This window comes from Loxodonta africana, chromosome 7 (assembly GCF_030014295.1).
Source record: "Loxodonta africana isolate mLoxAfr1 chromosome 7, mLoxAfr1.hap2, whole genome shotgun sequence".
In the NCBI taxonomy this organism is placed as follows: Eukaryota; Metazoa; Chordata; class Mammalia; order Proboscidea; family Elephantidae; genus Loxodonta; species Loxodonta africana.
This window is the reverse complement of record NC_087348.1, coordinates 37,839,756-37,867,475: the sequence shown is the minus strand read 5'-3', so window position 1 is coordinate 37,867,475 and position 27,720 is coordinate 37,839,756. Positions and strand designations below refer to the sequence as shown.

The window sequence follows — 27,720 nt, the reverse complement described above, 5'->3', positions numbered from 1 at the left end:
GAGGCCCTCCCCCCTCTTTCCATCTCTCCAGTCTGTGAGTCCTGCCAGGAGTACTTTGTGGACGAGTGCCCGAACCACGGCCCCCCAGTGTTTGTGTCCGACACGCCAGTGCCTGTGGGCATCCCAGACCGGGCGGCCCTCACCATCCCACAGGGCATGGAGGTGGTCAAGGAAGCCAGCGGTGAGAATGACGTGCGGTGCATCAGCGAAGTCATCCCTAAGGGCCACATCTTTGGCCCATACGAGGGGCAGATCTCCACCCAGGACAAGTCAGCTGGCTTCTTCTCGTGGCTGGTGAGCCCCTATCTCTGGGCTGTTCCCTGGGAGAGGGTGTCAGGGAACCCGGAACGGAACCAGCAGAGGGAGCCATACCCTGGCCCAGCCTGGCCCAAGTGCTTTGCTGCTGTCTCTCCCAGACAGGTGGATGGTGGCTCTTGTCCCCTTGTCCAGGCTGAGTAGCTGTGACTCTTGGTGGCCGAGGGCCATGCTAAAGAGCCCACCTAGCAGCAGTCAGTCAAATCAGTCAGTAGTGGGGCCCCAAGGAGGGCGCAGCCAGCCAGACAGGCAGAACTCGGGGCAATCTCCCACGAATTCTCATGGGTGTGTCAGGTGGGCCATTCAGTGGCACTCACACAGGGTTTAGTCAACCCTTCCTCTAGAGTGGGCAACTTGGAGCTAGGAGCCGCAGAGGATGCAGAACACGACATTCCACGGAAAAAGCAGCAATGCCAGGTACTGGATCAGATGCTGGAGGTAAAGCCTTAAGAAGACAGACATGGTCCCTGCCCTCAGAGGGCACGTGGTCTGGTGGGGAAGACAGGCATTGGATGAGGATGTACGCATGTGAAAATTGCTACAGGACGGGTGTGCTACAGGACGCTCTGCGAACATACTACAGAGGGAAACGGCAGTGTCCCCAGTGCCTGGGAATTTGGGTCCTGGAGCTCAAGTCCATCATCTCAGCCGGCTTTGCTATTTACTACTTAATGTGACCTTGGACAAGTCACTTAACCTCTCTGTGCTTGTGTTGTAAAATGAGGGTAGTACCTGTCTGTGAAGATTCAATGAATCGAGACTTTAATGTTCTTGAAATCATGCCTGTACTCAGTAAGTACACAGTGAATATCAGCTGTTATCATTACTATTATCATGATTATTATTATTAGCCTAGATGAGGGATTCGTGGAAGATTTGCTTTAGCCTAAAACAAAAACCCAGTGCCATCAAGTCGATTCCGACTCATAGTGACCCTATAAGACAGAGTAGAACTGCCCATTAGCATTTCAAGGAGCGCCTGGCGGATTTGAACTGCCGACCTTTTGGTTAGCGGCCATAGCACTTAACCACTATGCCACCCTAAGACGCAACAAATAAGTAGCAGTTAACTTTGAAAGCCGAAACCAAAGTAGTTGCCATGAGTCAGTTCTGACGCATGGCCACCCCAGGTGCTGTCAGAGTAGCACTGCGCTCCATAGGGTTTTCAAGGGCTGTAGATTTGGAAGTAGATTGCCAGGCCCTTCTTCCAAGGCACCTCTGGGTAAATTCAAACCATCAACCTTTCAGTTAGTAGCCAAGCACTTAACTGTTGGACCGCCGGGAGACTTCTGTATAGTCTTGGAAGGGGGATGGAGAAAAGCTCTATGCACACAGAACAGTGGTCCATTCAGAGGAACTTGGAGAAGTCTTGTGTGGTGGCAGCAGTGAGTGAGAGGTGAGCGGCCAGGGGTCAACTGGAGAGGGTGGTGGTGGTAGATCAGGTAGGTGATCTGATCACATTTATGTTTCGAAAGGGTCACTTTGGCTGCCGCCTGGAGAACTGGTGATAGGAGGTGTTGGTCAAGAATGGATGCCCACACCCCACAGCCCACTTAAAGGGCTGTGGTAAGCCCTGTAGGGGTCCTAAGGGTGCAGTGGTTAAAGTGCTTGGCTGCTAACTGAAAGGTTGGTGGTTTGAACCCACTAGGCGCTCCGTGGGAGAAAGATGTGGCAGTCTGTTTCCATAAAGATTACAGCTTTGGGAACCCTGTGAAGCAATTCTGCTCTATGCTGTAGGGTCGCTGTGAATCATAAGAGGTTTTTATGGTAGTTCTCTAAGTCGGCGATGGTGGTGGTTTGGGCTAGGGTGCGGGCCGTGGAGATGGTGAACTGTTTCAGAAATGAAAGAGGTCTGACTTGGAAATAGACTACGTAAGGGAGTGGGAGGTGTCCAAGACGACTCCTGCAGTGTCTGCCATCCAACAGGTCACTAATGGTGTCTTTCTCTAATGGGGATGCCGGAAGGGGACCAGATTGAGGGAAAGATTGTGATGTTGGTTTTGGACTTGTTGAGTTTGGAGTGACGTCAAGACATCCAAGTGGTGAAGTCAGGTAGGCCGTTGAACATGTGGGTTTGGAGCTTGGAGAGGAGGCTTAGAGATGTCACTTTGTGAGTGGCCACCTATGCATAGGAGCACCTAGGGAGAATGGGTTTAGGCATGAGCTTTTAGGAACTTCAACAGTTAGTGGTCTAGAATGAAAGGGTAATCCTACAAAAGAGACAGAGAAAGAGAGGCCAGAGAGGTAGGAGGAAACCCAGGAGAGTGTGATGTTGTGGAAGCAAAGGGAGAAGAGAGGTTCAAGAGGGCTAATAGTGTCAGGTTTTGCTGTGAAGCCAGGCAAGAGAACTTCTAAAAAATGTCCATTGGATTTAGTGCCTGGGAGGTCATTGGTGACCTTAGCAAGAGCAAGAGCTGTTGCTGGAAAGCGGTGGGTGGTTCTCAACTGGGGGTGAGCCTGCTCCCCAGAAGACATTTCGGTTGTCACAGCTTGAAGAGGGGATGCCAATGGCTGCTAGAGGGTAGAGACCAGGGATGCCGTTCAACATCCTTTAATGCTCAGGACAGCCCTCCTCTCCCCAAAGAATTATCCGGCTCCAAATGTCAACAGCTCTGAGGTTGCAAAGCCCTGTAGAAGAGTGATGGAGCGGAAACCTTATTAGAATGAAGGGGATGAGTATAGTCAATTCTCAGAAGTTTGGTTGGAGGAAGATGTGGGGACAGGAGAGTTTGTTAATCCTTAAAGTGAGATTTGGTAATCCTTAAAAAAGAAATTGGCACTGAGTTATAACGATGGTGGAATAATTTGGAAAAGGATAATGGTAATGGCGGCACAATATGAGAGTGTAGTCAGTGTTACCAAATTGTACGTGTAAAAATTGTTGAATTGGTAAATGTTTCGGTACCTATATTTCTACCATAATACAAAAAGTAAAAAAGACACCGGGAGGCATTCTGTTGAAGAAATGGTTGGATATAGAGTAGAGATAGGTATGACCAGTGAGTTTCCATGTTTCTTGAGAAAGTTTAGATGGAGATATTGGACATGGAGAGGGAGTGGGTTAATATCTCTTCTCTCCCTGGATCCACGATCTGGAGGATGGGAGAGGTTGAAGGTAGGTCGGTGCACCCCTGGTAGGTCCACAGCTGGTCTGCATGGCAGGCCAAATCATGGCGCCCAAAGATATCCGTACCCTGATGTCTGGAAGTTGTGAGTACGTTACTTTCTATAGCAGATGTGATTAACGATCTTGTGATAGGGAGTGTATCCTAGATTATCTGAGTGGGCCCAGTGTTATCACCAGGGTCCTTATAACAGGGAGGTAGGAGGGTCAAAGTCAGAGTCAGAGAGGGATTGGAGATTGCTACCCTGCTGGCCTGAAGATGCGGGGTGGGGCCACGAGCCTAGGAATGCAGACAGCTTCTAGAGACTAGAAAAGGCAGGGAAACGAATTCTCCCCTAAAGCCTCCAGAAAGAACGCAGCCTTGCCAACCCCTTGATTTTAGGCCTTCTCATCTCAGTGGCATAGTGGTTGAGTGCTACAGCTGCTAACCCAAGGGTCAGCAGTTCGAATCCACCAGGCGCTCCTTGGAAACTCTATGGGGCAGTTCTACTCTGTCCTGTAGGGTCGCTATGAGTTGGAATCGACTCGACGGCACTGGGCTTGGTTTTGGTTTTTGGTCTCCAGAGCTGAAACCCTGGTGGCATAGGGGTTAAGTGCCACAGCTGCTAACCAAAAGGCCTGCAGTTTGAATCCACCAGGCGCTCCTTGGAAGCTCAGTGGGGCAGTTCTACTCTGTCCTGTAGTGTCGCTATGAGTTGGAATCTGACTCGATGGCAACGGGCTTGGGCTTGGCTTGATCTCCAGAGGTGTAAGACAATACATTCATGTTGTTTTAAGCACTAAGTCTGTGGTAGGAAACAATAGCAAACAGGTTAATGAATTTGGGGCGACATCTGCTAAAATGTGCAGAGAGGTGGAGGGAGGTGACCAGAGATTGAGGAGAGCAGAGAAGGTGAGTTCAGGTGGGGTGAGTAAAGTTTGAGGTGCCTGTGAGATGCCCAGGGCAAAAAAAAAAAAAAAAACCAAACCCATTGCCATCGAGTTGATTCCAACCGACCATAACCTGATGTGTTACAGAGTAGAAGTGCTCTGTTCCGTAGGGTTTGCTTGGCTCTAATCTTTATGGAGAGAGATTGCCAGGCCTTTCTCCTGTGGTGCCGCTCTGTGGGTTTCAGCTGCCGACCTTTAGGGACCTTGCAGCCCAAAGCAAACGTCTGGGTATAAGGGAAAACTTGTTGTTAGGTGGTATTCAGTAGGTTCCGGCTCACAGCAACCCCATATACAACAGAACAAAACAAAACACTGCCCATTGTTGCTGCCACTGTGCCAGCCCATCTCGTTGAGGGTCGTCCTCTTTTTTGTTGACCCTCTACTTTACCAAGCATGATGTCCTTCTCCAGGGACTGGTCCTTCCTGATAACATGTCCAAAGTACATGAGATAAAGTCTCACCATCCTTGCTTCTAACGAGCATTCTGGTTGCACTTCTTCCAAGACAGACTTGTTCATTTTTCTGGCAGTCCATGGTATATATTATTCAGTGTTCTTTGCCAACACCACCATTCAAAGGCAGTGATTCTTCTTCGGTCTTCCTTATGCATTGTCTAGCTTTCGCATGCATATGAGGTGATTGAAAACACCATGGCTTGGGTCAGGCACACCTCAGCCCTCAAGGTGACATATACAGATATGCAGTCGTAGCTCTGGGAAGAGATGAGATAGTCTGTAGAAAATATGTTTGAGGAGGAGAGAAGAAGCCTTTCCCTGTGGAATGAGAGTCTAAGGAATCATCAGAGCTGGTGAGTCCATGCAAAGAACCTGTGAAAGAGTAGAAAAGTAAGAAAAGCAGGAGGGCTGTGTCTCGAGGATGAGTGAGAAGGGAGGAGGAGGAGGGATGGCCGTGGGGTCAATGCTGCAGCAGGACAAGAAGCTTGAGGACTGAAAACCCCCATTAGCTTGGGCAACATGGAGGTCTTGGGCCCCTGGCTAGGGCAGTTTTGCTGGCAGAAGCCAGATTGCTGTGGGTTACGATGTGAGTGAGGTGTAAGGAAGACAACCAGCAAGTGTGATGGCTTGTTTAAAAAATCTGGATGCTTTGGAGCAAGTATTATATGCCAGCTGAATACTAGGCACCTCTTGTATACCATCTCCATTCCTCCTTAGGACAGTCCCACAGGTGGGCATTGCTGCCCCTCTTGTTCAGATAAGAAAGCAGAGGGCCAAAGAGATGAAGTAATGGTTCCAACTCCCATAGCTGGTACGTGGTAGAACTTGGGTTCCTTCAAAGACAGAGCTCCTCCATGATGCCAAGGAGCTTAAAGGAGTTCCTTGATGGGGACTCCTTCAAGCTGACCAAGAGGGTGGAGCAGTAAAGAGCCAGGCTGAGCCAAATTCAATCCAAACACACAGACACAGAGCAGCTCTCAAGGACTACGCCCTGGGCAGGGAGGTGTGGGGGTCACAGAAATGCAGGGGGCTTGCTCCCATTTCTCATGGAGTCCAGCTACAGGCAGCAGGGGCTGAGGTGGATGGGAGGGAAAGAGGTATGTCCCCAAGTAAGCCATACGGAGCAGGTGTTGCTGGTGACTGCAGCACTGTCGGGGGCTGGGGGTACTGCGGAGTGGGTTGATTTTGACTGGGCAGAGTAGAGATGGGTCTTTTATTTTTTCGATTGTGCTTTACGTGAAGGTTTACAGAGCAAATTAGTTTCCCATTTAATAGCTTGTACACAGATTGTTGCATGACACAGGTTGCAATCCCTGCAGTTACCACCCTAACTTCCCATTTCCATTAGCCCAGTTCCTGCCCCGTCCTGCTTTCTCATCTTTGCTTTTGGGCGTATGTCGTCCTTTTGGTCTCATGTAAATGATTGTTCTAAGGAGCACTTCCATCATGTGTATTACTGTTTATTTATAGGCCAGTCTGTTATTTTCTTTGAATGAGAGGTGATCTCAGAGAATGGCTTCGGTTCCAACTTAGAAGCATGTCTAAGGGCTGTAGTCTCAGGGATTCCTCTATTCTCTCTCAGACCAGTAAATCTGTTCTTTTTTGTGAATTCAAATTTTGTCCTACATATTTTTTTTTTTCCCACTCTAACTGGAACCTTCTATTGTGATCCTGGTCAGAGCAGTCGTTAGTGGTAGCCGGGCACCATCTATTTCTTCTGGTCTCAGGCTGGTGAAGGCTGTGGTTCTTGTGGTCTTTTAGTCCTTTGGAGTAATTGTTCTCATGAGGCTTTGGTGTGGAGAGGGATTTTGAAGAATGGGTAGAAGTTCAACAGAGGAGAAGCTATTGATAGCATCTCAGCCTGCATGAAAATCACAGGGACCAAAGCCTGTGCCACGTCCAGAAGAGGGCTATTAGGATTCCCGCTGGCAGAGTCTACACCTTGGGACAGACCAGCAAGGAAGGCTGGGGTCTCTAAAGCAGGTGGACTTCCCAGGTTTGCTGCCTGGGTTGTATCTATGGTAGGGGGGAAAGGAAGCATTTAAAGTACATGAGTTTGCAGCCTGGTCATAGACTAGCACCCCCAAGTCAAGAGTGGGTGTGGCCTGCAGTTCCAGGGGTGGGGCTGGAGACCAGAGGTGTTACTCCCTCGGAGATTCCTTCCCAGGGCATCCAGAGCCTAGAAGAAGGTGTTCCCCAGCATTGGTGCTGGAGCACAGGGCAAGGGAGCTGGGGCAAGAGGGTGGGTGCAGGGAGGGAGTGACTGGAGCTCAGAGGACCACAGAGGGGCTTTGAACTTCATGATCCTGAGATGAGAGAGGCATTGAAGGCCTGGACGAGAACATGGTCAAGATGGCTTAAGAAGGCAGGGGCTGTGTATGTGTGTGCGCGCGCGCGTGTGTGTGTGTTGGGAGGGGGTGTTGGGGCTCAGTTGGGGAAAATCTGCCTGTTCAGGTGACTGATTAGCCGAATGGTGGGAGAGGAGAGGAAAGCTGGGCTGGGCCACAGCACTGATTTTGGACCAAGATCAGAAGCTCCACATCCTAAACAACTGCATTCATTTGTCAAAGCCTGTCCCCAAGCCATACTTAGTATTGTCTTTTCTTGATGCTCTGCCCGCCTTCAAAAGTTCTGACCTTCCTCCAGCAAAAGACATTGTTCTACAGCTCCTAAACATGTGTGCTGTACTCCCGTAGAAATGAAGATGGTGGCTGTGATAAGCATTTGAAAAAAAACGTTTCTCTGAGTCAGCTGCAACTCCTGGCGACCCTATGTGTGTCAGAGTAGAACTATGCCCCATAGAGTTTTCAATGGCTGATTTTTGGGGGGGAAATAGATTAGCAAGCCTTTCTTTTGAGGCACCTCTTAGTGGACTCGAACCTCCAACCTTCTGGTTAGCAGCTGAGCTCTTAACCATTTGTACCACCCAGGTACTCCTATGATAAGCATAAACCCAAACCCATTGTCATTGAGTCAGTTCTGACTCATAGCAACCCTACAGGACAGAGCGGAACTGTCCCACAGGGTTTCCAAGGCTATAAATCTTTACGGAAGCAGACTACCACATCTTTCTCCCGTGGAGCAGCTGGTGGGTTCAAACTGCCAACTTTTTGGTTAGCAGCCAAGTGCTTTTACTACTGTAGCACCAAGGCCCCTCATGATAAGCGTACCAAAAACCCATTGCTGTTGAGTCAGTTTTAACTCACAGCAACACTATAGGGCAGAGTAGAACTGTCCCATAGAGTTTCCAAGGAGCACCTGCTGGATTTGAACTGCCGACCTCTTAACCACTGTGCCACCAGGGCTCCATGATAAGCATATCAAAAAAAAAACAAACAAACCCATTGCGGTCGAATTATTCCGACTCATAGCGACCCTATAGGACAGAGCAGAACTGCTCCGTAGTTTCCAGGGAGCGCCTGGTGGATTCGAACCGCCGAACTTTTGGTTAGCAGACATAGCTCTTAACCACTACTCCACCAGGGTTTCCATGATAAGCATAGCTGTTAGTATTTATTGAGCACTTGCTACATAACTGGGGCTATGCTCAGTGCTTTATAGCATAACCTCATTTAATCCTAACAGCACCCCTGTGGATCAGGTATTATTCTATCCACAGCACAGCTGAGAAGACTGAGTCCTGGAGAGGTTGAATCATCCTGCACAAAGCTGAACAGCTCTGCACAAAGCGAAACAGCTAGAAAAGTAGCTGAGCTGGGGTTCAAACCCACGCTGTCTGACTCCAGAAACCACCTTTTGCATCTCCCTCTTGGTCCTTGGTCTGCCTCCCTTACCTATCATGCCAGTTCCCGCCTTCTTGTCTTGCCTCTGTTCTCTGCAACCACCCAGCACAAGTTCCCTCTCTCCTTCCCCTCATCCCCGGCCCTATGCCTGGGAAGCTGGTCCTTCTTTGTGCTGTGTGGTGCAGGGAGACGGCCTTGATTTCTGTGGACCAAATGGCCATTTCCATTTTGTGTCCCTCTGTCGTGGCCTGGCTTCTTTGGCAAAAGTTTTACAGTCACTGCTGGCTGTTTAGAAAAGCAATGCTTCTTCCTGTTTTCTCATCTCATTAGGAATTAGAAACTCCATCAGTCATGGCCAGGGTTGCCTGGGCTGCCCTCAGGTGCTGTAGGCCAGGAACAGTGCTGCGGGCACGATGATATTGTGGGTACTCTCCAGCTGCCTGGTTTGGTAAAGAGGTAAAAGGAGGAGGAGCCCAGCACAGAGTTCCTATTTCGGGTTTTCACATACACTCAGTCTTGTTCCAGAAAGGATTTAGGGCAACAGGATACATAAAATATAACTTGGTAGCCTGTTAAAACTGGGAGAGAGGGAAGAAAGAAAAACAAGGGCGGAGACCCTAATTGGAGCCAGGAATGAGGCTAGAAATGCAAACCATAATGGCCTATACATGTACTTTATATATGCTGTATAGGGTCCAAATCTGGGGAGAGGTGAGCCAGACCAACTACTAAGGTCCTTGGGCGGCACAGTTCGTACTCAACTCCTTACCGGAAGGCTGGCGGTTAAATCTCAACCAGCAGCACCACAGAAGAAAGGCCTGGCAATCTGCTTCTGTAAAGATTACAGCCAAGACAATTCTATGGGGCGGTTCTACTCTGTAACACATGAGATTGCCATGAATTGAAATAGGCTCGACAGCAGCAGGGACCAGCTGCTAGTGTACCCTGTCCATAACATGAGAAGTTCCAGGTAGTATAGGATAATCCTGATCAAAAGGGGGAAATGTAGAACAGAATTCCAAGTTTTCATGGAATCTAGACTTTGTGGAGCCATGAAGGCTGAATGAACTCCTGAAACTTCTTCCCTGAGATACTCTTTAAACTTTAAACCAAAAATAACCCCTGAAGCCTTCTTAAAACAGTAGTTAAACTTAACTAGTAAAAATGTCTGCCTTGAGCATCGTGCTCTTTTAAGGTCTATCTATATGGAATCAAGTTGATAAGAGCAACTCAAAGGGTAGACAGGAAATTAGGGGGCAGTGAGTTTATGTTAATGGGGGAGAACAACTCAGAAAAGGAGGGTGAGAATGGTTGCACAACTCAAAGAATGTAATCATTGTCACTGATTTGTACATGTAGAAATTGTTGAATTGGTGTATATTCTGTTGTATATATTCTTAACAACAACAAAAATGAATTATTTTTTAAAAAAAGGTTCCAGGTAGCTCTGGAGAAGGTCAGCTCTCTGTGCCTGAGACTGGACAGGAGGTTTCTCGAGGATCCTTACAAAGAAGACACCACATGATGGAAGTGCCTTGGTGCTGTAGTGGTTAAGAGCTCAGCTGCTAACCAAAAGGTTGGCAGTTCGAATCCACCAGCCGCTCCTTGGAAACCCTATGGGGCAGTTCTACTCTGTCCTATAGGGTCGCTATGCGTTGGAATCGACTTGACGGCAGCAGGTTTGTGTGATGGAAGTGTTTGCCCCTATCAGTCAGCCTCTCTGCCTGCCGGGCCAGACTCCTACTTTTCTGGGGAGAAGCAGTCAGGAAGTGGTGCTTCAGTGTTTTCCAGTTCACCTCCTATCATAAAATGGGGAATTATTTTAAAATCTGAAGTTGGATACAGAAAAGCTTGTGCACACCCTCTGGAATAGAATCCGAGAAATCCCAAGTATCTGGGATAGATGGAGGTACAGGCAAACAGTTCCAGTGCATGAGATGTGGGTGAGAGTAGGCAAGTCTTAACCAAGTCTGGGGGGAACACAGAGAAGGGAGGAATACCAACCCGTACAGGAAGGTTTCAGCTGCTAACAAGAAAGATTGTTGCTTCGAGTCCACCCAGGGACATCTCAGAGGAAAGGGGCATTTGAGACAGGCTCTGTGTGTGTGTGTGTGTGGGTGTATGCACAAGCGTGTGCCTTTCATGATTATTTGTTAATTTCTATTAACTCTCTATTTTGAAAATTCCAAAACCTGTAGCAAAGTTGTAAGAATGATATAATGAACGTCCACACATCCTGCACCTAGATTCATGTAACACTCTATAGCATTCACTTTATCTCTTTATACATACTGACATACATACATAGTCACATCCTCTTTTGTTTGTGTTTTTGCTGAATTGTTTGAAATATAGTTGCAGACATCATGACACCTTACTAGGTCAGCAAACTTTTCTTAAAGGGCCATGTGATTGTTAAGGTTGTGTGTCAACTTGTCTGGGCCATGATTCTCAGTGGTTTGGCAGTTACGTAGTTTGACGGTCGTTTAATGATGTAATCACTTCCATGATGAGATCGGATATAATGTGATCACCTCCATGATGGCATCTGCCGTGGGTAGCCAATCAGTTGAAAGGGAGTTTCCGTGGGGCTGTGGCTGGCATCCAGTATAGGTGGACTTTTTGACAAGGCTTCAGGGCTTTTGCTGGCCCTGGATCCTGCATTGGCTCCTGTTTATCTGATCTCCGGTTCTTGGTACTTGAGCTAGCTGCTTACCTGCCAATCTTGAGTTCACCAGCCCCTGCAGCTATATGAGTCAGGAGAAGCCTGACCCACAGACTTGGGACTTTCCAGCCTCTCCAACCTCATGAGCCATTACCTTGGTATAAATCTCTCTCTCTCTCTATATATACATATACATGCTTCACTGGTTTTGGCTCTCTAAAGAACCCAGCCTAAGACAGGCCACCTGGTAAATATTTTCGGCCATACAGTTTCTTGCAATTACTCAGCTCTTCCAATTTTACCATGAGAGCAGCCATAGACAATATACAGATGCATAAGCATGCTGTGTTCCAATAAAACTTTATTTATGAATGCTGAAATTTGAATTTCATATGATTTTCAAATGTCACGAAATATTCTTTGTTTTCAATCATTAAAAAAGGCTGAAAACCTTTCTTAACTCATGGGCTGTATAAAATCAGATCAGGGTGTGAGGGCTGGATTTGACTTGCAGGCTGCAGTTTTCTGACTTTTGTCCTCTAAATAATTATACCACAGTGTAATTATCACACTCAGGAAATTTAGCATGGATACAATGCTATCAAATCTGTAGTCCAGATTCCCCCAGCTGCCCTGAATAATGTCATTAATAGTTTTTTTTCCCCCTCCAGGACACACTTATGCATCACACATTGCATTTAGTTGTCATTATCTCCTTAGTCTCCTTTATTCTGGAACATTCTGCCACTTGTTTTTTCTCTTTCATGATATTGACACTTTTGAAGACTCCAGACCGTTTGTTTGCAGAATGTTCTGCCGTTTAGATTTGTCTGCTTGTTTCCTCATGGTAGATTCAGATTATGCATTTTTGACACAAGGTCCTGCCTTTCTGCTTGTATGGTATCAGGAGGCACGTGGTACTGGTTTGCCTTGTTATTGGTAATTTTTGGTTGGTTAAGGTAGTGTCTAAGAAATTTTTCCACATCTTATGATTCAGTAATTTTACAAGCTATTAATGATTCTTGCATGCGTCATTTATTATTTGTGGTTTGAAATGACTTTTCTATTTCTTCCATTCCTTTTAATTTATTACTTGACATTCTTCTGTTAAAAAAAAAAAATTGGTCAGGCTCCTTTCTCATCCAGTCCCCCATTTTAAAAATTATTTTATTATCAGTATGAATTCATGATTTTTTTTTAAAGTCTGTTTCTGTCATTATTTATTTTAATATTTAAATTACCCTAGATTTGCCAGCGGGAGCCCCTTCAGACTGGCTGCTTGTTCTGTTGATGTATTGCCATCGTTATTTGAGCACTTGCTTATTTTCTGGCCCAAAGAGATGTTCTAGGCTTACCTTGTACTTTTCATGCCCTAGCTCCGAACCAGCCATCTCTCCTGGGAGCTCGGAATCTCTTTATTAGAAATGGTATTTAGAAACCAAGATCTCCGGCACTAGGTGTGTGCATTGCTACTGGGGCATCATTGCTTCTAGGCCTGAACTGGGTTTTGAGGGATGAGTTGAAGTGAACGGCCTAGAGTCAGGAAGTGAATGAATGCAGCATCGCAGGCTCCCGCGTAGCGTGTACAAAGGCCCAGGGGCACACATGTGATGTCGAGGTGGGTGGTAACAGGGCATAGTAGGAATGCAGAGGAGTGTGCTTACAGGGAAAAGTAGAAGACCATGCTAGAAAAAGAGACGCTTTTTTTCGAATTCTAAGATGCTACATACCGTAAAACACTATTGATTAAATATCACTTTTTTCAGGAGTAAACATGTGCACCTTAATTATAAGATTCCTCTTAACATCAAGAAGCGTTAACCAGGCTCAGCTTGTGTAGGTTTTAGTATGTGCTGGTGACTTGGTTATTGAATCATGAACCAAATCAAAGATTTCTCCCAGGAATATAATACGCTAGCAAGCCAATTCTGGCGGGACATGAGACCATAATTCTCAGAATCTATTATACAGGAACAAAAGCGGAGCATAAAAAACTGTTCTGCTTATACACCAGTATTCATTGAAGCACTATTCACAATAGCCAAAAGGTGTGAACAACCAAAATGTCCATCAGCAGATGTATGGATAAACAAAATGTGGTACCTACATACAATGGAGTATTAACTCAGCCGTGAAGAGAAATGAAGTCTTGATACGTGCTATGACATGCATGAACTATAAAAACATTATCCTGAGTGAAATCAGTCAGTCACAAAAGGAAAAATGTATGACCCCGCTTATATGAACTATCTAGAATAGGCAAGTATACAGACACCAAAGTCCATTAGTGGCTACCACGGACAGATGGGAAGTGGGGAGGGAGAGTCATTGCTTAGGGGGCACTGTTTTTGTTAAGAGTGATAGAAAAAATTGGAAATGGATAGTGGAGATGGTTACACAAGGTAATGAACATGATTAGTGCCACTGAATGGCATATGTAAAAAATGTTGAAAGGGCAAAATGTTGTGTATATTTTGACCACAATTTAAAAAGAAGTATTCTGAGCTGATCCAATATTTCATCAATTTTTAGTTCTTATTTGAGTTCAGTTCTGTCCTCTGTGCACTGGGATCCAGGGACCCCTGGTGGCACTGTGCTTAATCACTCAGCTGCTAACCAGAAGATCACGGTTTGAACCCACCAGCTGCTCCGCGTGAGAAAGATGTGACAGTCTGTTCCCATAAAGATTATAGCCTTGGAAATTCTATGGGGTGGCTACACTCTGTCATGTAGGGTCTCTGTGAGTCAGAATCAACTCGACAGCAATGGGTTTGGTTGTTTTTCGCATTTGGTCCAACGATTAGCATTCTCTGGGAGTTTGTGTTTACTGTAAACCAGCTCCCCACCTGGTCTTCTCAGTGTATCCTGCTGAGGTTGTGTTTCACAGGCCATGTTCAGGTGATTTTTAATGTTCGCGGAGTCCCAGTGTTTCATGGTAGTGTTACTTAAAAAGGTATAAGCATAAAGCTAGATAAACACAAATTTCTTAATACTCACAGCTTCTAAACAACTATAAAAGCAAAAGAAATTTACAAATAAATAATGAACAGAACTATAAAAAATAGTGTAATTGGAATTAATACAATCAGTTTAATGGGATGGATGACGTTATTTCACTGAAACTAGATTGCTGTTTGCGGGCACTGGTGGCTCAGTGGTAGAATTCTCGCCTTCCGTGATGGAGACCTGAGTTCAGCTTCTGCCAGTCACTCCATGCACAGCCACCACCCATCTGTCAGTGGAGGCTTGCATGTTGCTGTGATGCTGAACAGGTTTCAGTGGAGCTCCCAGACTAAGATTAGGAATAAAGGCCTGGTGATCTACTTCCAAAAATCAGCCAGTGAAAAGCCTATGGATCACACCTGTTAGATCTGCAACCAATCATGGGAATAGCGCAGGACTGGGCAATATTTCGTTTCATTATGCATGGGGGCACTATGAATTGGGTTGACTACCTGTTACCGTCGAGTCAATTCTGACTCATAGTAACCCCATATGACAGAGTAGAACTGCCCCATAGGAGCACCTGGTGGATTTGAACTGCCAACCTTTTGGTTAGCAGCCATAGCTCTTAACCACTACGTCACCAGGGTTTCCTTGGGTCGACTAGATGACAGCTAACCACCACCATCACCACGACCACGACCACCACCACTACCACAGCAACAAATTGCTGTTTGTAAGACAAATGTGGCAGATTCGTTGGCCTTTATCTGCCATGGGGTATCTTTATTTTCCTGCTGTTTGTCTCTCTTTGAAACACTGGGACTCCTTCTGTTAGTTCAACTGCTGTCATGTCCCTTGGCCTTTCCTTTGCAGAACGCGTTATTTACATACAAGCGTGCCTCTGTTGTTTTTTCATTAGCTCGTGGCAAGTAGCCGTAATTGGTGTTGTTTCAATCAACTATTACTGTGCAACAAGCAAGCTCAAAATTCAGTGGCATAGAACAGAGGTTGGCAAACTTTTTCCTTAAAGGGCCACGTGGTAAATATTTCAAGCTTTGTTGGAACTACTCAGTTTTGCTATTGTAGTAAGGAAGCAGCCATAGGTGTGGCGTGTTCCAGTAAGCTTTATTTATGGATACTAAAATTTGAATTTCATGTAACTTTGACTTCATAAGATATCCTTCTTCTTTTGATTTATTTTCAACCATTTAAAAATGTTAAAAACCCATTTTTAGCTGGTGGCCTTATAGAAACAGGTGGTAGGTTGCATTCAGCTTGCAGGCCACAGTTTACTGAACTCTGGCTTAGAGAAACAAATCATCTATTCTCATTCATAGGAGCCCTGCTGGTACAACAGTTAAGTTCTCCACTGCTAACCAAAAGGTTGGCAGTTTGAACCCATCAGCCACTCCCTGGGAGAAAGACCTGGTGATCTGCTTCCCTAACGATAACCTAGAAAACCCTATGGGGCAGGTCTACTCTGTCATATGGAGTCAGAATTGACTCTACAACACACAACATTCTCATTCTTGTATCTACTAGCTGACTGCAGTTCATCATTTATTTTAATTTTTTTATTGTACTTTAGATGAAGGTTCATAAAGCAAACTAGTTTCTCATTAAACAATATTCATACTCTTTTGTGACATTGGTTGCCAACCCCACAAAGTGTCAACACTCTCCTTGACCTTGAGTTCCCCATTACCAGCTTTGCTGTCCCCTTCTGCCTTCTTGTCCTTGCCCCTGGGCTGATACGCCCATTTAGTTTTGTTGTGTTTTGTGGGTCTGTCTGATCTTTGGCTGAAGGGTGAACCTCAGGAGTGACTTCATTACTGAACTAAAAGGGTGTCAGGAGGTCATACTCTGAGTTTCTCCAGTCTGTCAGAACAGTACGTCTGGTCTTTTTTTTGTGCGTGTGTTAGAATTTCATTCTACGTTTTTCTCCAGCTCTGTCCAGGACCCTCTATTGTGGTCCCTGTCAGAGCATTCGGTGGTGGTAGCCAGGCACTGGTCTAGTTTTGCTGGACTCAGTCTGGTGGAGGCCATGGTAGTTGTGGTCCATTAGTCCTTTGGACTAACCTTTTCTTCGTGGCCTTGGTTTTCTTCGTTCTTCTTTGCTCCCGAAGGGGTGAGACCAGTGGACTGTCCTAGGTGGCTGCTCACAGGCTTTTAAGACCCCAGGCACTCCTCACCGAAGTAGAATGTAGAATGTATTCTTTATAAACTCTGTATGCCAGTTGAGAAGATGTTCCCTGAGACCAGTGTCCCCACAGCCCTCAGCCGAGTAATTTGGTCCGTCAGGGAGTTTGGATGTGTCTGTGGAGCTTCCATGACCTTGCCTTGGACCAGTTGTGCTGGCTTCCCCAGTAGCGTGTACTGTCTTACCCTTCACCAAATATTTATTTTTTAACTGTGGTAATATACGTGTTTTTTTTTTTTTCTACTCTGTTCTGTGGAGTCGCTATGAGTTGGAATCGACTTGACGGTGCACTACAGCAACAACAAATACATATGTAACCCAACATTTGCCATTTCAACATTTTTCACGTCCAATTCAGTAACACTGATCACGTTCATCTTATTCAGCCATTACCACTACCCACTTCCAATTTTTTCACCACCCTTAGCAGAAGTTCACTGCTCTCTAAGCAATGACTCTCTTCGCCACTCCGGCCCACCCCTGATAACCCCTTATGAACTTTGGTCTCTGTACACTTGCCTATTCTAGGTATTTCTTATAAGTGTGATCATACAATTATTTATTCTATGTATCTGCCGGTTGTCTGCCACTTGGCTGACTTAGACTGGGCTTGGCTTGGCTGCTCTGCTCAGGCTGGTTGTGCCCACGTCTGCTCCATATGTCTGTTCTGGGTCCCAGGCTGAAGGAGCAGCAGCTTCCTGGTGAAGCTCTTCTTGTGGTGATGGCGGAGGCCCCAGAGGGCAAGCCCATCACCCTAACACATTTCAAGCCTCTGCTTGCATCATGTTTATGAACATCCATTGACCAACAAGTCACAAGGCTCTGTCCAAAGTCAAGGAGCAAGGAAGTACAAAACCCAAACCAAACTCACTGCCACTGAATGTGTTCAGACTTATAGTGACCCTACGGGACAGAGTAGAATGGCCTCACAGGGTTTCCAAGGCTGTAATCTTTACAGAAGCAGACTGCCACATCTTTCTCCCGTGGAGTGGCTGCCGGGTTCAAACCGCCGATCTTCCGGTTAGCAGCCAAACGCTTTCACCACTGCACCACCAGGGCTTCTTGAGGAAGTACGACCCACCTCTAAAGGAAGAGTCCAGTGCAGAGACACTTGGCAAAGGGTGATAGGGAAGAACGGGGCCAAGAACCCAGATCTACCACAGGTACCAACTCAGTCAGTCAATCTCACAGTACTCTTGTGGGTGTGCAAATCTCATGCTGATCCCCTCCCGCTGATTTTTTAAAAAATGAAAACACTCAATTAAAAATTCGTAGAGTTTTCAGATCTTGAGACTATGTCCAAAGACCCTAGTATGAGAAACACTAATTTTTAGTAAACTTCCCAGCTTTGACAATAGGGGACTTTGAATTTCCTGGTGTTTGAAAATTCCCTGAGGAAACAAGTCTTATCTGATCTATGCCCTCTGAGCCTAGCTCAGCACCCCAATCCTGGCAAGTCCTCAGCAAATGCTAGTTAGGGTTACTGTGAAGTTGTTTCTGACTCATGGAAATCCCTTGTGTGTCAGAGTAGAACTGTGCGCCATTCAGTTTTCAGTGGCTCATTTTTTTTTTCCAAAAGTAGATTGCCAGGCCTTTTTTCTGAGGTGCCTCTGGGTGGACTCAAACATGTTAACCATTTGTACCACTCAGGGACTCCCCTAGTTAGGGTTGATAGGCAATAATAATAATTGCCATGTATTGGGTACTAAACGATTTGTATATGTTAATTCTTCGTATACTCATAAGAGAATTCAGCTGGGTAGTTATTATTACCCCATTTTTACACATTGGGAAACCGGAACTAAAAGGCCAAGTTACTTGTCCAAAGCTACACTGCTAATTGTGGGACCAGTATTTCAGACCAAAGCTCAAGCTAGTAATCACCAAGCCTCAGGTGTGAATAGCTGAAAGGCCCCTTGACATCCCGTGGTCTTCTTCCCACTCACACTTAAACCTCCTGTTTCTTTAGGGACTGCTTTTCAAGAACATGGTATAAGGTTGTTTCCTTTTCCATGTTTGATGAGTATTTGGCAGCTTTTGTTTTTTTTTCTCTATATTTTTTTCTCATTGTCTCTTGTTGGTTTCACTGGTTACTGGGGCAGGGCCGCCCAGGATGGATGTGCAGGTCGTGTACTGAACAACTCCATGGGGTGATTTTCACATCAGCCCTGTTAACTGCTTCCCTCTGCTGTGTGAACCTGGAAGATCCTTCAAAACTGCAGCATGATATTTGAACTTTGTTTCTATCTCATTTCTCTCTGGCCATAGGCCCATTCCAATTTGCATTTTACTGCCCTCACTGCTGGGCAGATGCACCCAGATTCCTCTCCCATCCCTGTCCCCCCCAAAAAAAAGACCTTTATGTAAGGGAAAACTAAGAGAGAGAATTCAGGCCAATCTTTCTGACTGCTGCTCTTCAAGTTCCTGTCCAAGGGCCCATTCCATGGACTTCAAAATTTTCTTTGCATCACCTGTAGCCAGCTTCATTGCTAAGAAGAGGAAGGTCATGGTGGTTGGGGAAGGGGGTGGTTGGTCCTGATCTTGGTTCAAAAGGCCAGGTGCCCTTCACAGACAGAGCAGAGGGACTTGTGATGAGAAGAGGTGTCCTGGTTAGTTACAGCCCAGCTCTGGGCTCAGACATTCCTAGGTTCCAATCCTGGCTCTACCACTTGCCGGAAGTGTATCTTTGGGCAAGTCAATTGTTCTCTGAGCTCCAGTTTTCTTACCTGTAAAACGGGGTTGTATAATAATGAGATATACCACTATGAGTTGCTGTGAATACAAATGGTTGGTGTATGTCTGTTGTGTAGAAGGTGATGAACAGATCACAGCTGGCTTTATCCCTAGTTAGCTTCACTGGGTTTCAGGAAAGGCTGGGGGTAGGGGGTGAAATCAAAGTTTGTAAAACCGGATCTGAAATTTGGAAATGCCTCATTTACCAGGTCTCCAGGGCCTTTTTGAAATTTGATAAAAGGTAGTTTTAGAACAATAAAAGGAAGTACTAATACCCTTATCAGTTAAATTAAGGAGGATGGATTCGATTAGTAGTTCGGACCTTTTTTAAGTCACCTCGAAAGTTATACAAGGAGCCCTGGTGGTGTGGTGGTTAAGCACATGGCTGCTAACTGAAAGGTCAGCAGTTCGAACCCACCAGCTGCTCTGGGGGAGAAAGATGTGGCAGTCTGCTTCCGTAAAGATAACAGTCTTAGGAACCCTATGGGGCAGTTCTGCTCTGTCCTGTAGGGTTGCTGTGAGTCGGAATCAACGGCAACAAGTTTGCTTTTTTGATTTTGGAAGTTATACTGATTCTCCAGTGTTCACAACAGGATGCGCACATTTTAAGGAACCTCTTGAAGCCCGCCCATGGACACCAGTTTAGGAACGTGGGACCTAGGTAATCTCAGAAGCCCTCTTCCAATTTAAGTGTTCTTCACTCAATGCTTCTGGAGGCAGTAGAGGCCAGAGTTCAAGTTTAGTCCCACTTCTTTACCTCTCAGGGTTTCCCATTGCTCCCCTGGGAAGTGACTGCAGAACCAAGGTGAGGTGGCCTCCTCCTGGGGTTCTTGAGAGGAGCGCCTGAAGTGTGGGAAAGAGCGTTATCACCTGGGAATGGCGTCACAGATCATTCTTAGCACTTTGCTCTAACAGGAGGCACAGGGCTGGAAATCAGAATGCTTCATGGATCTGATGGGTTCCTGGAAAGTTGCAAGCAAAGCAGATTTGTGAAAACCTAGGCTTTGCAGCATTCAGTTATGGCCCCATTTAGAGGAGCCCCAACAGTGAATCCTCGATTACAGCAGACTTTCAGTTGCAAAGCAAAGTATCCCTTCCTATGATATGCCAGTTTCCACACAGCAAACATGCTCAAACCAGAGGCAAAGCTGGGAGTTCAGGGAGGGCTCTAGAACATTCTTGGGTGATTGATTCTGATGGAGTCATTAGGGGGAGCTTGGGGGTCATGGGCAGCATCTGTCACTTGCAGAGTGGTTGAGAGCATGGGCTGTGCCAACAGAGAGACTCCTTTCCTCCAGCTTCTCCACTTAACTTCCTTTGTGGACTTGGGTAAATTGCCTGACAACCCTGAACCTCAGTTTCCTCATCTGTAAAGTGGGCATGTTAATAATAGCTACTGGATAGAACTGTTGTGAGAATTAATAAGATCGTATATTAGAATCCTTGGCACAGGGACTGGCACAGCCAAATTATGAATGGCGGCTGTTGATGATATTTTATTATTGTCTTTATTAACGATTACCATGGTCAGAAATAGCGTTCTGGTTCACATGAATCATGCTTGACCCAGGGCACCATACGTAACTCATGCTTTTAGATTACTGTCTAAGGATCTTCCCACATCGAATCATACAGTCTTAGCTTTAGACAAAACTTTAGAGGCCATTTAGGACGGATTTTCACTAAGTGGGGAAATCCTTTCTTCAGCCTCCCTGAGAGTGGGTCATCCAGCTGCTGCTTAAATGCTCCCAGTGACAAGAATCTCACCACCTTACAAAGCTCATCCTATTGTAGACTATTCTGCCTGTTAGGCAGTTATTGGTTAAGCTGAGTTCAGGTCTGTGTCCCTCTAAGTGTGTACTGGTCCTGGTCCCATCTCCCCCACAGGGTGGTCCTTCCCATACTTGGTGATGGCTCTCCTTTCTCTGCTCTCTTCTCCTCCAGACAAAGGGAACCGCACCCAGTCTCTTGAGTGTTCTTCAGATGGCATGGTGACCCCCACACCATGCTAGCTTCCCTCCTCTGATCAGGTCCAGGTTATCAGAGTCCTTGTATCACAGTACTCAGTCCTGGGCTGGTCAGAGAAGCCCCGGGTATGTAACAGGACTACAGAGTCAACCTTGAGGGATAAAGCAGGGGTTCAGGAGGGGGCAGATGCTGGGAGACCAGCCTTCTGGGGCTCAGCCCAAAGCATCTGGTCCTGGCTGGCCATTCCTGGACCCATTTTAGTCCTGGGACTGGAGGTCCATTCGGGGTGGCTTGGGCCCATCAGTGACATGTACTGCGGCTTGCAGGGCTGTGTGATCCTGCTTTCCTCTGCTCCCTCTGCCTAGAATACCATTGCCCTCTCTTCTCCAGGACCTTAGCCTAGAGTTTCCATTCCCCAAGAAGGCCCCGACTGGCTCCCAGGTGCAGGGTTCAAGCTCAGAGCTCTTCTAATCTGTGTAATTCCCCATCACAGTACTGACAGTGTCACAGTCGTTTCTCTTCCATGTCCTCTTGGACTGGGAGCTTGGTGGAGCAAGGACATCGTCTATCTGGCTCACCTTTTTATCCCCAGAGCCTATCACAGTAGCCCCTTCCTTGGTGGTATTTGTTAAATAAATACTTGATTTAAGGAAATCCTGATTGGTGGGAATGATAAGCCAAGAAACATCTCTTAGGAAACATTTAGATCTAAACCCAGCAACAGAGGTCTTGGGCAGCTCCCGTGTCCCTCACAGCTCCCTTCCGGGCCTCTCTGCCCAATCAAAGCTGCAGAAATGCTGATTACAACAACCCAACATTGGCCTATAGGCCTCCACCACCCAGAAGTAATAATAACTAACAGTCAATCCCATCATTAATAATTATAACAATGACCATGATGCGAATAAAAAATTAAAAAATTTTTTTTTTATTTTGATGCGAACAGCAACCATTTATTGACTGTTGTCCACATCAGTCCTTACAACAGTGCTGGAAGGTTAGCTCTTACTCCGTTTCACAGATGAGGAAACTGAGCAGGCCACTCAGCTTGTAAGGGACGAAGCTGAGATTCTGCCCGATTCCTCTGATCCCATGGTTGTTTCTACCCACTAGGTGCCCCATCTGCCGGTGCATGGCCAAGAGATGCTTCTCTACTCCTCTCCCCCACACCCCCAGGGCCTCCCTGGCTAATGGGACAGAGAGGAGCAATCAGAAAACAGTAACGTAAGATGGTTAGTATTACGATAAAGCACAAGAATCTGTGAGACTGGGGGAGGGTCCCTACCGACTGGGCAGCAGCTGAGGAGGCTGTCCAGAAGAGGGCAAGCCTGAAATGTGTGTTTTCTCTTTTTGTCTTTATAACATCTGTAGATTGGAGTAAGAACTAACCTTGAAATGACTGATGTGGATGATAATAAATGTCTGCTTTATGAGATTTTTAAAACAAAAGCAAGATATTCTCATAAATAGAGATTTTTAAAACAAAAGCAAGATATTCTCATAAATAGAAACGTAAAGCAAAAACGTCATCTCCCCTGCCCCCTTACCTCTCCTCTGGAGGTAACCAGAGTTGAGAGTTAGATGTGTATTTCCAGACTGCCTATGCTCACGTAAACATATTCATGGTGGTGTGCTGATAAATGTTTAACACCCTGCTGGTGCTGGTAAAGTAGGGGTGGATATGTGCCAATTTCCATGGTGTAAATACTTCCACCAGGGCTGATTTCAAGATACCAGTGTGAAGTCGCTGAATGCCAAGGTGGGAAGAGATATGCAGTACCAAAAACCAAACCAAACCCACTGCCGTTGAGTCTATTCTGACTCACAGCGACCGTACAGGACAGAGTAGAACTGCCCCATAGAGTTTCCTTGGAGCGCCTGGCAGATTTGAACTGCCGACCTCTTGTTTAGCAGCCGTAGCACTTAACCACTACGCCACCAGGGTCTCCGAGATGTGCCATAGCTGCCAATAAATTGTATTTCCACCCTATTGATACAGTTGTTATTACTGTCGTTAGGGGCTGTTGATTCAGTTCCGACTCATAGAGACCCTGTGTACCACGGAAGGAAACCCTGCCCAGTCCTGCACCATCTTCACAATTGTTGCTGTGCGTGTGGCCATTGTTGCAGCCACTGTGTCGTTTCATCTCACTGAGGGTCTTCCTGTTTTTTGCCAACCCTCTACTTCACCAAGCATAACGTCCTTCTCCAGGGACTGGTCCCTCCTGATAACATGTCTAAAGTACGTGAGATGAAGTCTTGCCATCCTCCTTTCTAAGGAGCATTCTCGCCGTACTTCCTCCAAGACAGTTTTGTCCGTTCTTCTCTGGTAGTCCACGGTATATTCAATATTCTCCAACACAGTAATTCAAAGGTACCAATTCTTCTTCAATCTTCCTTATTCATTGTCCAGCTTTCCCATGCATATGAGGTGATTGAAAATAACCATGGCTTGGCCAGGCGCACCTTAGTCCTCAAAGTGCCATCTTTTCTTTTTAACACTTGAAAGAGGTCTTTTGCAGCAGATTTTCCCAATACGTCGTCTAATTTCTTGACTGCTGCATCCATGGGTATTGATTGTGGATCCAGCTGATACAGTAGATATAAATGAGCATAGGTGACAGTAAAAGGTAGTAAAATAATTAGGAAAAAATCATGCTTTTGAATCAGTGTTACCTTTATTTTTTAATATAATTGTAAATTTATATAATTTAATTTTTAATAGCAGCTGTGTTTAACAACTAGTTCTCTAAATTTCCTGAAAATTCAACTGTCAGCTTTAGTGAGCTAGTACAAGTTGGCCCCAACACACCACACATTTTATTTTTACTAAAATATTGATATTGTAAGACCTAAATATAAAATCTAAAATGATAAAGATCATGGAAGAAAAAATAGGGACAATTCTAGGAGCCCTACTACATGGCATAAATAGTATACCAACGATAACTTACAGTCATGGATTGAATTATGTCCCCCCCAAAATGTGTGTATCAATTGGGCTGGCCCATGATTCCCTGTATTGTGTGATTTTCCTATATGTTGTAAATCCTGCTTCTATGATGTTAATGAGGGATAATGGGTGGCCCTTGTGTTAGTGAGGCAGGACTCAATCTAGAAGATTGGATTGTGTCTTGAGGTAATCTCTTGAGATAGAGAGAAGTGAGCACAGAGACAGGGGGACCTCATACCACCAAGAAAGCAGTGCCCAGAGCAGAGCACGTCAGGAAAGATTGATGAGAAGGCCGACAGAAGAGAAAGCCTTCCCCTGGAGCTGACACCCTGAATCTGGACTTTTAGCCTACTGGACTGTGAGAAAATAAATTTCTCTTGCTATGAGTCGGAATTGACTCGACGGCACTGGGTTTGTTTTTTTTTTTTTTTCTTAAAACCATCCACTTGTGATATTTCTGTTACAGCAATACTAGATAACTAAGACATAATAATGCAGTAACACCAGAAGAGAAACTAGATAACTGGGAGCTCCTAAAAATCAAACACTTATGCTCATCAAAAGACTTCACCAAAAGACTAAAAAGAGACCCTATAGACTGGGAAAAAAATTTTTGGCTACAATATATCCAATAAGGGTCTAGTCCCTAAAATCTACAAGATACTGCAACACCTCAACAACAAAAAAGACGAATAACCCAATTGAAAAATGGGCAAAGGATGTGAACAGACACTTCACAAAAGAAGACATTCAGGCAGCTAACAGATACATGTGGAAATGCTCACGATCATTAGCCATTAGAGAAATGCAAATCAAAACTACAATGAGATGCCATCTCACCCCAACAAGGGTGGCACTAATCCAAAAAACACAATAAATGTTGGAGAGGTTGTAGGGAGACCGAAACACTTACATACTGCTAGTGGGATTGTAAAATGGTGCAACCACTTTGGAAAACGATTTGGGGCTTCCTTAAAAAGCTAGAAATAGAACCTTAAAAAGCTAGAAATAGAACCACCATACGATCTAGCAATTACAGTCCTTGGACTATATCCTAGAGAAATAAGAGCCAAAACACAGATAGATATGTGCACACGCATGTTCACTGCAGTATTGTTCACAATAATAGCAAAAAGATGGAAACAACCTAGGTGCCTTTCAGCAAATGGATAAATTATGGTACATGCACACAACGGAATACTACGCAACAATTAAAGAACAATGATGAATCCGAGAAACATCTGACAACATGGATGAATCTGGAGGGTATTATGCTGAGTGAAATTAATCACAAAAGCACAAATATTTTATGAGACCACTATTCTAAGGACTTAAAAGGTTTAAACACAGAAGAAGGCATTCTTTGATGGTTACGAGGGTGGGGAGGGAAGGGGAGGAGAATTCACTAACTAGATAGTAGACAAGGATCATCTTTGTTGAAGGGAAGGACAACACACAATACAGGGAATGTCAGCACAACTGGACCAAAGCAAAAGCTAAGAAGTTTCTCGGACACATCCAAACACTTGGAGGGACAGAGTAGCTGGGGCTGGGGCCTGGGGACCATAGCTTCGGGGGACATCTAGGTCAATTGGCATAACAGAGTTTATTAAGAAAACATTCTGCATTCACTTTGGTGAGTGGCATCTGGAGTCTTAAAAGCTTGCTAGCAGCCGTCTAAGATGCATTAATTGGTCCCAACCCACTTGGAGCAAAGGAGAATGAAGAATACCAAAGACACAAGGAAAATATTAACCTAAGAGACAAAAGGTCCACCCACATAAACCAGAGAACTCCACTAGCCTGAGACCAGGAAGAACTAGATGGCGCCTGGCTACCACCAGTGACCACCCTGACGGAGAACACAACAGAGGGTCCTGGCCTGAGTGGGAGAAAAGTGAGGAGCAGAACTCAAATTCATGTAGAAAGACAAGACTTAATGGTCTGACAGAAACTGGAGGAACACCCAAGACTGTGGCCCCCGGACGTTCTGTTAACCCAGAACTAAAACCATTCCTGAAGCCCACTCTTCAGACAAAGAATCGACAGGACTATAAAGCAAAAAAATAATACTCATGAGGAGTGTGCTTCTTAGTTCAATCAGATACAGGAGACCAAATGGGGAGCTCCTGTTTGGAGGCAGGATGAGAAAGGCAGGAAGGAACAGTAACTGGTTGCATGGACACAGGGAACCCGGGGTAGAAACGGGGAATGTGCTGTCACATTGTGGGGATTGCAACTAATGTCACAAAACAATATGTGTATAAATTTTTGTATGAGAAATTGAGTTGTAAACTATCACCAAAAGCATAATAAAAAATAAAAACCCTATATAAATTCTTTCTTAACTTGCTTATTCCTAAAAAAGGTATCCATTCTTTCAGTCAACCATTATTCCATCATGCGCCAAGCCCTGTGTTAGGAACAGCGACACCATCATGAACAGGATGCCCACGTGCTTTCCCTTCATTAGCTTACGGTCTAGTGAGAGAGATTTCCAGTTACCAAATCAACAAATAGATCACCACCACCACCAACAGAAATGTACCCTGTAAGTAGATCTCTGAATGGAAGTAACAGGATGAAGTAATAGGGAACAGCGTTCTAATAGAAGAGGTGGTGGAGGTCTGGGTATAGCAGGGGAGAACCTACTTTAGGTTCATGTCAGGTTTCGGAAGTGGTGACATAAACCAAGTCCTGAAAGATGAGAAGGGACTAGCCTTGGAAAATTCAGTGGAAGAAAATTGCAGAAGGATATGTGCATTTGGGTACCATTTCTATAACCTTTACAAACATGCAGTACAGCTCTGTACATTGTTTTAAGAAAAATCCTTGAGTGGTAAAAATGAGGATGCTGCCAGCTTCAGGATGGTGATTTCTCTTGGGGTGGGAGGAGAATGAGGTGGTGATAGGAAGAGTCTTCAACTGCATCTGTGTATTTTCTTGGAAACAAGAGGAAAGAGAAGTCTGGGACAAATATAACTTAGTGTTAGTTAACATTTGTTCTGGAGTCCCTGAGTGATACAAATGGTTAAGCGCTTGACTGCTAGCCAAAAGGTTGGTGGCTCTAACCCATGAAGAGGTACCTTGGATGTCAGTTACACCTCAAAAAAGCTGTGAGAAGAAGAAAAAAGAATGAATGCAACATTATGAAACAAAAAGAGGCAGAATGAAAAAAAAAAGATGGATCTGAAAAAAGAACAAGTTAAAATTCTGGGAATGAAAAATATTCATTGAATTAAAGATACTTATTTAATAAAAAGCAGAAAGGAAAACCTCAAAGGATGGGATAACTCTAGACCGGACACAGTCACAGAGAGAATTAGTGAATTGAAAAGAGTTCTGAGAAATTTTCCTAGACCACTGCTCAGAAGGATAAAGAGAAAAGCATGAAAGGGTAATTAAAAGACGTGGAGAATAGATTGAACTGCTTCCACATATGTTTAGTAGAAATTCTACAAGGATAGACTGAAGCAAATAACTAAGAAACAGTATTCAAAAGCATAACAGCTGAGAATTTTCTAGAATTGAAAAAGAGACATAAGTCCTCAGTTTTAAAGTACTCATCAAATAATGAGGAAGATTAAAAAAAAAAAAGTCAATTCCCGCCTTGAAACAACGTAGTAAAACTACAGAAAATCAAGAATAAAGGGAAAGCCTTAAAATTTACTGTAGACAGATTATTCTC

General features: G+C 45.1%; 1 protein-coding gene across 5 annotated transcripts in view; it reads left to right on the top strand.

The window, feature by feature from the left end:
- Positions 1–27,720, top strand: part of PRDM11 (PR/SET domain 11) — a 100,128-nt gene that overhangs the window by 40,528 nt on the left and 31,880 nt on the right. For 4 of the 5 annotated variants that reach the window (XM_064288242.1, XM_064288243.1, XM_064288245.1 and 1 more), the window contains exon 4: positions 32–294. In XM_064288242.1, the coding sequence (XP_064144312.1) occupies positions 32–294 (263 nt within the window). Of the gene's footprint in view, positions 1–31; positions 295–22,201; positions 22,312–27,720 lie in introns of those variants that run through there. The other variant, XM_064288244.1, reaches the window with a different exon arrangement.